The sequence below is a fragment of the Barbus barbus genome (genome assembly GCF_936440315.1).
Source record: "Barbus barbus genome assembly, chromosome: 41".
Classification (NCBI taxonomy): domain Eukaryota; kingdom Metazoa; phylum Chordata; class Actinopteri; order Cypriniformes; family Cyprinidae; genus Barbus; species Barbus barbus.
The window spans coordinates 17,796,759-17,808,771 of NC_136719.1; the positions used below are offsets into that span (position 1 = coordinate 17,796,759).

At 40.1% G+C, this 12,013-nt stretch overlaps 1 protein-coding gene across 1 annotated transcript; it reads left to right on the forward strand.

Annotated features, from left to right (window-relative positions):
• Positions 1-4,408: 4,408 nt before the first annotated feature.
• uts2a (urotensin 2, alpha) lies at positions 4,409-5,618 on the forward strand (the record flags this gene model as incomplete). Its single annotated transcript, XM_079402948.1, has 4 exons — positions 4,409-4,514; positions 5,100-5,213; positions 5,346-5,389; positions 5,505-5,618. The coding sequence occupies 4 exons, from the start codon at positions 4,409-4,411 to the stop codon at positions 5,616-5,618; spliced, it is 378 nt and encodes a 125-aa protein (XP_079259074.1).
• Positions 5,619-12,013: the final 6,395 nt, after the last annotated feature.

The window sequence follows — 12,013 nt, forward strand, 5'->3', positions numbered from 1 at the left end:
GACTTTCAAACCATTGGACAGGCACTTAGAGTTCTACAACTTAACGTCGAGGGTCTTTCTGCAGCCAAACAAACACTAATCAGCACCATAGCCCAGCGACAGCGCTGATGTCATCTGTCTGCAGGAGAAACACATAGCAGACCAGTCAGCGGGGCGCTACACCATTGGAGGATTTGACCTTATCATCACACTTCTGTGACATCATTCAGGTTGGAGGATTCAGAGTTGCCAATGTCTACAAACCTCCCAGTCAGCACTGGGACCAAGGTGTGCTTCCAGCTTTTGTACATCCTGCGGCATACGTGGGCGACTTCAATAGCCATCACCCTGAGTGGGGCTACTCAGAACCTGATGAGGATGGAGAGGCTTTGGTGGAATGGGCATCCAACAGTGATCTCACTCTGACCCATGATGCCAAGCAACGTTGTACATTCTATTCGGCAAAATGGCAAAAGGACTACTCACCGGACTTTTGTTGGGTCACATCGATCATTGACCACGCCCAGCCAGCTAGCCAAACGGTGTTGGGAGACTTCGGTCATATTCAGCAAAGGCCATTGCTCATCCACATAGGACTCCAACTGCCGATTATCTATGGCTCATCCAAGAAGAGCTGGAATTTTCGTAAAGCCAACTGGGACTTGTACAGTAGCAAGCTGGAGAGAAGTGTTATAACCATTCCTTCTCACTGCATCCCAATCGAGGAGGCTTACCAATGCTTCCAAGGAGCAATTTTCAGTGCTGCTACTACAGCCATCCTCCGTGGCTGTAGGCCAGTCTACACACTGTGCTTGGATGACGAATGCCAAGCTCTCCTTGAGGAGTACGAAAGGTCTGGTAACCCCGACATTGCCGACCACCTAATTGAATCCCTGGATGCTGCCAGACGAAGCCGATGGGAAGAATCAGTGGAAAAACTCAACTACAGCCACTCCAGCCGGAAGAGTTGGAGCCTGATTCGTCGATTGGGTGCCTCCCAACGACCACCAGGGCAGTCCAGACCAGCTGTCAGTCCAAACGCTGTTACCAGCCACCTTCTCTAGGTGGCAAAAGCTCCACTGTCGAAATCACACCGACAATCCGTGCACAACGTGTGGCGGCAGTATTGACGCTTGAAGACAGTTGGACGGGAGGGTGACTCCCCCGAGGAATTCACAGAGTTAGAACTGGATGTGGTGATCCGTACGGTGAAGGACGGCTCCGCCACAGGATATGACAACATCCTGCCAGAATTTCTTAAACATCTTGGACCCAAGGCTAAATCATGGCTCGCTTCGTTCTACACGTGGATAGCTCGAGAAAAAAAGATGCCACGAGTCTGGCGCCAGGCAAAAGTCATCACCATCCCGAAACCTGGCAAGGACTTAAATCTTGCGGCCAGCTACCGCCCAATATCCTTACTATCCGTGTGTTACAAGCTACTCGAACGCTTGATCCTTCACTGAATCAGCTCAGACTTGGAGAAAGCCATCACAGATGAGCAGGCAGGGTTCAGGCCAGGACATAGCACTGGTGACCAAGTTCTTGCCAGGACGACATACATTGAAAACGGATTCCAGTAAAATCAGAAAACTGGGACCGTCTTCCTTGACCTAACCGCGGCTTATGACACGGTCTGGCATGCTGGTCTCCTGTTGAAACTATCTAAAGTTTTACCGCATTGGGTAGTAGAGGCCATAGAACTCTTCCTCCATGGCAGACATTTTCGAGTACATGTGGCAGACAAAAACAGCTCTTGGAGAAAACAAGCAAATGGATTCCCGCAGGGGTCTGTCTTGTCTCCAAGTCTCTTCAACATCTATATTAATGATCTTCCAGCACCAGTCTGGTCTAGATTGTCCCACACCAAGCTAGTAGACGTTCAGTGAAATATGTCTATGGGCATAATCACTGGAACCCTATGTTCTACTCCTCTACCATGGCTGCCAGTTCTCAGTAACATACCACCACCACATCTCCGGCGACAGGAGCCACTGCCAAGCTGCTGACTAAAGTCTATGCGAATGACAAGTTGCCACTCAACTCGGACATCACACTGCATCCAGCAGCCCACCTGTCATCGAGAAAACCTGTCTGGCTGGACTCGCCGCCAGAGGATATGACAACCAATTCGGCATGGAGTGATGAGTGAGCAGCAACTGATGTTATGAACCACTCCCTCGTAGCTGAGCCATCGGTCTGTCCTCCTGGCTTCGACCATCCTCGACGACACTGGTCAATGCTGAACCGATTCCAGACGGGACAAAGTCGATGTGCAGTCAACCTTGTCCGGTGGGGCCAAGCTACCAATCCGAACTGCAGCTGTGGGGAACCAGAAACCATGCAGCACATTGTCAATGAGTGTCCGCTGACTCATTTCAACGGCGGACTCAAGGCTCTTCACCTGGCTGAACAAGATGCTGTTCTGTGGCTGGGCACGCAATGCAAATGCTAAGAAGAAGAAGTATGTGGTTTTGAATTGTCCTGCTGAAATACACAAGGCCTTCCCTGAAATAGACGTCATCTGGAGGGGAGAATATGTTGCTCTAAAACCTTTCTATACCTTTAAGCATTCATAGTGCCTTCCAAAACATGCAAGCTGCCCATACCGTATGCACTTATGCACCCTCATACCATCAGCGATACTGGCTTTTGAACTGAACTGTGATAACACGCTGGAAGCTCTCCCTCCTCTTTAGCCCGGAGGACACGGCATCCATGATTTCCAACTAGAATGTTAAATTTGGACTTGTCTGACCATAGAACACTTTTCCACTTTGAAACAGTCCATTTTAAATGTTCTTTGACCCACAGGACACGATGGCGCTTCTGGACCATGTTCACATATGGCTTCCTTTTTGCATGATAGAGCTTTAGTTGGCATCTGCAGATGGCACGGCGGATTGTGTTTACCGACAGTGGTTTCTGGAAATATTCCTGGGCCCATTTAGTAATGTCAATAACAGAATCATGCCGATGAGTGATGCAGTGTCGTCCGAGGGCCCGAAGACCACGGGCATCCAACAAAGGTCTTCAGCCTTGTCCCATACGCACAGAGATTTCTCCAGTTTCTCTAAATCTTTTGATGATGTTATGCACTGCAGATGATGAGATTTGCAAAGCCGTTGCAATTTGACGGTGAGGAACGTTGTTTTTAAAGTATTCCACAATCTTTTTACACACTCTTTTACAGATTGGAGAGCCTACTTCTGAGAGACTCTGCCGTAAGACATCCCTTTATACTATAGCTAATCATGTTAAAGACCTGATGTCAATTAACTTAATTAGTTGCTAGATGTTCTCCCAGCTGAATTTTTTCGAACTTTCTTGCTTTTTCAGCCCTTTGTTGCCCCCGTGCCAACTTTTTTGAGACCTGTAGCAGGCATCAAATTTGAAATGAGCTCATTTAGTGGATAAAGTGTAAAATGTCTCCATTTAAATATTTGTTATGTTCTCTATGTTCTATTATTAATAAAATATTGGCTCATGTGATTTGAAAGTCTTTTAGTTTTCATTTTATTCAAATTTAAAAAAACGTCCCAACATTTCCATGAATTCGAGTTGTATTATTCAACTTCAATTCTGAATGGGGGTTTGATTATGACCTGATATTGCATATTGTATATTTTTGTATTGCATTAGTTGTTATGTGTATTGAACATTTAATTTTAATGTGCATTTGAGTGTATTGTGAATTTGTGTTCAATATTTGGAGTAATTCAGCCACTCAAATTCCTCATAAGATCAATCTTGCATAGCCTATTAAATTCACAGATGTAGTCAGACTGTGAGTGAGGTACATCCTTTTAAAATGGCTCTTCATTTCTCAGGTCTGCTCTGTCTGATTATACTCCAAGCTTTGTAAATGTCAAATGTGCATCACTAATACTTCTTTGCCAGCGGGTGATAAACAAATGTCACGCTTTCCTCAGCAGACGGGTAATCTGGACTTTATATCCCTGAGCTTCATTTTTATTACCTTCGTTGACATAATGTTGTTGGAATCAATCTTTTCTATGAATTTAAAGAGACATATTTTCATCATTTTCAACGTAAAAGAATTAGATTCATGGGCTAAATAAATCGTCTGATATATTCATAAAATGATCTATTTATGTGTTCTGCTGTCTGAAGAGTTGATAGGTGAACATTTGCACACCTGTGTCCCCCAATTTACAAATTCAGTAAAACAGGTCAATGAGATTCAAAGGTGATAAAGCCACAGTGGACCTGCTGCACCAGTCATCCTGATTTATTCATGGATATTAACTCAACAGGATCCACATTTTAAAATAGGACTCTCAATAAAAACACTGCATTGATTATGATTCACTCAGCTTTGGTAGAGTGGTGTATATAAGATAAGAGAGCATCCATCCACCTCATTCACCAAAGCCTGACCTGATAGGACCTTCAACCTGCTGCAGAGATGATCTGTAACCTGCTTCTGTCCTGCTCTGTCCTCCTGCTCTCCTGCAGTCATCTGTTAGCACATCCTGTTACGGACACAGCTGACATGACTTACAGCGGCCCTGGTGAGTGCATTCAGACACAATGTTTCAGATGTTATTATTTATTATTATTGTTGCTGTTTTGTATATATATATATATATATATATATATATATATATATATATATATATATAGAGAGAGGATATTTTTCCCCTGGCCATGATTATTGATTTTTTTTTTGTGTGTATATATTGGATATTTTCTCTTACTTTCTCTTGCAAAGTTGTGTTCATGGATGTTCAGGATCCATGCAATAATAATAATAATCTATTGAACATGTAATAATATTAATAACAACACAATAAGCAATACTAATGATTATTTTATATATACACACAGTATATAATTATTATAATATATAAAAATATATAATATGTATGTAATAAATCTTGCTTTTCACCATGCATTTAGCATTATTTTCACCCAAGGAGACATTCTTAGAACAGTCTCTCTCTCTCTCTCTCTCTTTTTCATTGATACCCATTTTCATTGACAGCTGGCTTAAATTGGTGCAAAAATGTAATATTTTGTAATACTGGTGCCAGATAGCAATGCAGGCAAATCTGCTGTAGCTGATGAAATAATGTCTTGTCTGATTGCTGCTTTAGATTCAGTGGAAGAGGCCGGAGGCGTCAGTCCAGATGATTTCTCTGTCGCTGATCTCAATGATCTCCTGCAGAGGGCGGCAGTCGTAGGATATTCCCCGCTGCTCAGCCGAGAGAGTGAGACTCATTTATCTGACACAGACATTTAATCTCAAAAGTTACAACTGCACCATCTTTTAGTGTTACTGAAAGTTCTTCTGCAGATGAAAAAAATCACTCTTTTGTATGCTCATACTGTTCCTTTCACAGGTATCAAAGTGCCTGGGCAGACTTCTAAAGAGGTTCTTAGAGAGGTAAATGAATAACAATCTCTAAGCATGTAAATAATGTTGTGTTCATGTGCATTATCTTGGCTATATTACATTTTCATGCAAATATGTGAGCAACATCCTCTCTTTCTCTTTTAAGCTACTGCTAGAAAAACCATATCACCTCATTCCTCCCAGTGGTCTGTGGGGCAGCAGGAGACAGTTCAGGAAGAGAGGCGGCGGTGCAGATTGCTTCTGGAAATACTGTGTTTGAGGCATTCGTGACATACTGAACTGAGTCACAGGGCTTTTATAGCTTTTCCTACCAGTATGGACTCTCTCTTTCACACACACACACACACACACACACTCACCCACCCACCCACACACACACCCACACACACACACACACACACACACACACACACACACACACACATATATACACACAATACAACAGCAAAAATATACAGAACACAGTTATAAAAACATTTGCTTCACAGAGAGACTGATGTAAACCACTAACATGTCAAATATCTGGGATTTTTTCTACATATCTTCAGCTTTTATGTGTCTGTAAATTTTTAATAACATATAATTCTGGAATATTTGGATTAAGTGCCAATACTATCTTTATAGAAGAGACCACATTAGCTGTACTGTATAAGACATATTACTGTAAACTATAAATAAATGCAAAAATAAAATAATAAAAAAGAAACAAATAAAAAGCCTCCATTCTTTGTCCATAATGTTGCCCCCCTCCCCCCGCCTCTTTGTAAAGAATTCACATTTGTATATTTTGTAATTCGTTTTATTTAATGTTTTACAATGAGTTCTTCACAGAGAGCATGCAGATGAGATTTGAGTGTAAACCTGGTAGCTTTGGATTGACTGGTTCAAGTATTTTTGAGACTGATGAATCAAACAGTGACTATTCTTCAACCTTGGAGGCTGGACATCCACTTAGCTGGAGATGACAAACGGTATCTAGATGCATCTACGGACTTACTGAACACACATAAAAAGAAAAAAAAAACACACCAAAGTTAAGCTATAATACGTGTTCAACACCTTTACTCTATTTATATAAAATGTAAAGAATATATATTAAAAAATAAACACTTTTTTGGTCATATCTAGGGCACCAAGTCTTAAAAATAAAGGCATCTATGGTTCCATAACCTTTAACAACCACGGAACTTTCCATTGCATAAAATGTTCTTTATAGAGGAAAAGGTTCCTTGGAATATTAAAATATTTACTACAATAATCAAAATAATAATAATAAATAAATAAAAAAGTTTGCTTAAGAACGGATGTCTTAAAACATTGTATTCTTTCGGGAGTCCAAAATATTTTTTTATGGCCATAAAAAATCATGCTGCTGCTGTTTTACAAGAACAGCAGATCAGTGGTTGTTTGATTACCTGCTGTGGACTCTTGAGGGTAAGACTCTGTGTATTGCTACTCCTAGACGTGGCAGGTCTCTCTTCTCCAGATCCTCAGTATTAGGCCACAGAACCTCAGGAGAGTCCATCAGCTCTGTGTCCTGTCCCATCTGCTCATTTACTGGAGTCATCGTTCTTAGGAGCTCTATCATCTAACAGCACACACACACACATGCAGTAGTTATTAGTAGTCCAATATTCCATAAACAAAAACTGCTGAATGAGCAATTTCTCATTTTTATGACTACATGACACTAAAAGTGTCTTCACCTCTCTGACAGTGTAAGCGGCAGTGTGTACAGGCTGACTGTGACCCCACAAGACACACAGCAGCAACAGACTGGCAGACATGCCAAACATCCCCTTCATTATATCTGTACAGCAGAACACAGTCATAATGATGCACAAATAAATAAGGTCTCAAAAAACGTAATTGTTTCATAAATACATAAACTACATGATAAAAGAAAATATATCTAAATATAGTATATCTATCTATCTATCCACCCCCTTACACACACACATTTATATACAACACACACAAATGACAATATATAACAATATAAATTATTATATAGCTACATATACTAATTGAAAAAATGTAAATTTTCAGTTGTTCATATAATGATCTGTTTGTTTAGACATGATTATATGTACATGTAGAACAGTATTTCTTTCTACAAATCATATTATGACATATAGCACAAACAAGCAAATCAGAACTGAAATACAGTGAATGATTCATAACTGTCAAAAATTACAAACACTTTGTTCCTTACCTGAACAGCCTCCAGCAATTCCCAAGTGGTTGTTGTTGTGCAGAACACAGCGCTACACTGAGGTTAAAGTATTGTCTTCACAATTTATATCCTTAGAGGAGTCTGACCAATAACCACGTGTTTAGAGTCTAGAGGGCAGTTACCTGGCCCATAAACCCTGCCAGTAACTGACCCCATCACTGTCCCCTGTTCTATTGTCAATAATAAAGCAAAAAATGCCTCTTCAGCACAAGCACAAATGCACACCCAGCAGTCATTTCCTGTTATCATAAGCTATTATTCCCATCAAGCATCCACCATTCCTGATCACACAAAATAACTAACCAATAGTTTAATCACTGAATTTGAATAGTTTGAGGACAACCAATAATAACATTTATTTACTCTATGACCTTTCAATAATTCATGATCATGATTCATTAAACATGAATATCATTATTTGGACCTGAAACTGTCAAAGCATCTTTAAGTGTGACAGGATGCAGTGGCCTGCAGTGACCAACAGATGGCCCAACTGAGCCAACAAAGCAATTCAAACTGAAATATAATTAAACTAAAAAGTCTACAGTTTAAAACATTTTCTTTTAGTTTAGTTTTAAAAATACACTAAAATGACTTGAAAAACAGGCTTCTCTTAAGTTTTTCCCTTTTTATTATTTTACAGCAGAGAGAATATAAAGCATTCAGAAAACATCTTTCATATTTTTAAGGGCAATTCAAAACATTTTGCATGGCTTCAGCAGCTGAATTCTCTTTTCTAACATATCCATCGATTCAGTGACTCTTTAACATGCACAATTACAAAAATAAATTGCTCAAACCAGGGGGAAGGAAGAAAAACAAAGACATTTAAAAAAGAAGAAACAAAAAAACAAAACAAAAATCAGGGGTCATCAGGAAAGGAGAGGGCTACGTAATCGGGAAAGACACAGAGAAAGACAGCTAGAGAGGAGAGGAAAAGTAGATCTAACACTAGTTTAACATGCAAAGTGTAGAGAGCCCCAAGTGTAGCTTGTAATAAAGGCAGGACCGCTATTTTCTGGGTTTGAAAGGGATGAAAACGTGCAGCTCCATGAAGGGTGTCATATAAGCACTGTCCTTAAACTACTGCATTCTAATCTCACAATACTGGCATTTGCATAAGAGTAAGTCAGCTACGTGTGTCCAACTGATCGCTATCCCCATTAGGTCTACAGGTCTCCACCTCAGGAATTGCTTATTGCTCTGTGTCCATGAGTGGTGGGATGTTTCCATAGGGCCCTGTACTCTCTTTTCTAAAGAATGGATGCGCAGGAAAGGCAGTCTCTGTTTGAAGTCGTTGATGCGACAAACAAAACTGATGAGGTATCTTCTGTGGGCTGAGCTGTGATACCGTTAAAGCTGAAGCAGAATTGTCAAAATTAACCCGTATGCGACCAGATGAGGTTATTGTCTGGCATTTATAAACTACAGCTATTCTTTTAAATGTTTTGAAACGTCTATCTATGACTAGAATAAAGTGATGATGATGTTGATGAATCGATCTGAGCAGCACTTTTTCATTATTGTGATACAGTATATCCACGACAGTGTGTTTATACAGTGACTATAGGATCCGGAGACGCTGCACTGAACTGAAACATCCATGCATATCTACACAAGCATCAGACTCATTCGCCTAGACCTGCTCCACTGCAACGGGCTTAATCACTCTTATACAACACCAGTCAGTGTCGCGCTTTCCACAAACCGGTTTTTAGGGACCTAGGGTATGCCAACTCAGCTCACAAAGTTGATTAAAAAAAGGTGAACAGCATGACATGTTCAGAATCACAGTAATTTGATCAGGACAGTCTGGCTCGTTTCCCAATAAGCAGCAACTAATTCTCAAGTGACCTGCTCTATCTCCTCCTTTTCTCCAGTTTGGCACCTGAGTTAAGATACAAAAGTGAACCCGTCAGATTCACACCCGAGGTTTCAACTGCACTAGTGCCATGGACACTTTAACGCGGATATGGACACAGTTCTGTGGCGCGTGTTTTCGAATGAGGTACACACGTTTTTTTTTTTTCACCTGTTTTTGTGGTGGAGTAGTTGAAAACAATGGGAATGTAAATGGAAAGTGGAGTGAAACTGAATTCGAAAACGAAACAGGAAGCCAAATTCTATTAAAAAAAAAGATTCATGCTGCCCCTGTAAATATGAGTAGTAGCTTACTGACAATTTGCCAGCTGTTTTGACTTTTTGTATTGTAAGGTTTACGTTTCGAAGCCCTCGGTCTGTTTCAAGTTCTGCAACCCATAAAACCAGCTGCTTTACAGAACAGTATTTCTTCGACAAGTCTACCTGACTACCAAATCTACAAAAATAAGCATGCTTTGGGTGCTGTTTCAGCCACCCGGTTATCTATGTTACCCATGCAAGCATAATAAGACTCGAGTTGCCACCGCAGTGCATCAGCTGACAACCTAAACTGCTACCGGAATGATGAATGCAAGGCAAGAACCAGCCGGACTGAATCTGCAGTCCTCGCCGGTTCATCTGGCAGTTCCAATAGAGGACGTGAGTTATGACGAAGCCATAAATTCCTGGTGCGTTAAAATTAAATACACAGAGAAAGCACGGACAAAGAAACAAATAACGTAACGGAAAAGAAAAACGGACAGACTATAATTCACTTCTCGCTAATGCCAGTCCATAGCAAACCTCACATGCAGACTGACACGGCTCGCTAGATTTAGAACATGATCAGGCACTTCCAACATAAGCACTCTGAAGAAAACATTTACATATCATTCTCTTTGCAAATATAAAATATGACAAAAAGCGGCAACTGAAATATACACATTTTTAGTGCATTAACTCATTTTCAAGAGCGCTTTCTAAAACTTTCTCCTTTTCAAAAGCCACGGCGACCACCTGCTGTTAAATGTAACGTCACTGCAACACCAGTGAAACGGATTGATCTTTGGAGGTGTATCTGGCTCTTGACGCCAACGTTTTAGCACCAAAAGAATCCCGTTTAAATGCATAACAGGGAACCCAATCTTTCAATCAGTGTAGCAGTGTGGATTTCGAAACAGGTTCTGTCATTATTTCAGGCAGCTTCTATACTGTCATCTCGCAGGGTTTTTTGCACATCTTGTTGAATTAGACTGTCAGAGTGTTACACGTTACACGCTGCTCTAAGCTCCACTACCTGCATTCATAACAGAAAAACATACTTTACATAATTTCAATGACATAATACAAAAGTATTCAGACTTATGAAACACAAAACAGACAAATATGCAGTACAAAGAAACCAAATGAGATGTGATACACTTAAAGATCCTTCCTGAATACACCATCATCCTTGTCCGACTGTGTTGACGGGTTAATTATCTGTTCAGCAATGATTAACTTCCTTTAAGCAGTAGCATTCACATTACTTGGCACCATTGGCAAAAAGATTCTTGGTAGCCCAGAAAAAACAAACAGATGTAAACATAACCTAATGATCATTTTGCCATCTCACCTCTTAAATACAGTATTTTTTCAGAATTGCAGTAAAAGTCATGCTTTAGCAAAATGTTCTTCTCAAGAACATTCAAAGTAAAATAAAATACTCTTATATTGAAATAATTTTTCAGAGCATAGCCACTAATGCTTTTGAACTCTTTTTTTTGTATCTTTGTTTGTTTTTGTCATGCACATACAGTAGCTTGACTTTATCCCAGGTATTTACACTATGTACAAACGATACAACCATACTTCTTAGGCATTCAAACAAAACTATACAAATATTCAGATTTTGAATCTAATCTGTTTTGATCCCCTTCAATGAGTAAAATAATATATTTCTTAAATACAATCCCGCTTAGATAAATGTTTTACTTTGCTTACCGGCAACCCTCTTTATGTACAGGAACCGCTCAATTGTCAAAAATATGGATTTGTCTAACCCCTGTGTGGAGACCCTTCAAAGTATGTCAAAGATATCAAGGCAATGCATGTCATTTTCCTTTAAAGAGCTTAGAAAACCTCTGAAGTTGATTTTCGATTGAACAAAGTGACTGTTTAACATTGGATTAACATAAGGAAACTTTACAAACTTGCCAATAGTAAATGATGGGCAGAGGTGATGACAGTTGGTGTCTCCAGTACATTAATGGAGTTAAAAACAAAACATTGAAAAGACTGTGGCCTAGTTTCAAGCATGCATAAGACAAGATCTGCCTGGAGCGATCCACTGCACTGTGATGCCTCGCTAACTTTGAACTGGCAGAATATCATCAATTTGAAAATAGTTGTTGGTTAAAATTGTATGTATACCTGTGTTTTTACACATCTTGTTAGCAGATCAACATCAGCATTTGACTCTTACATTCATTAGCAACCCAGTCCTTTTGTAGAGTGGGCAACACTTGGAAAGATGGGTGAGCGTAAGGGACAGACTGGAAGAAGTTTCTGACGAATTT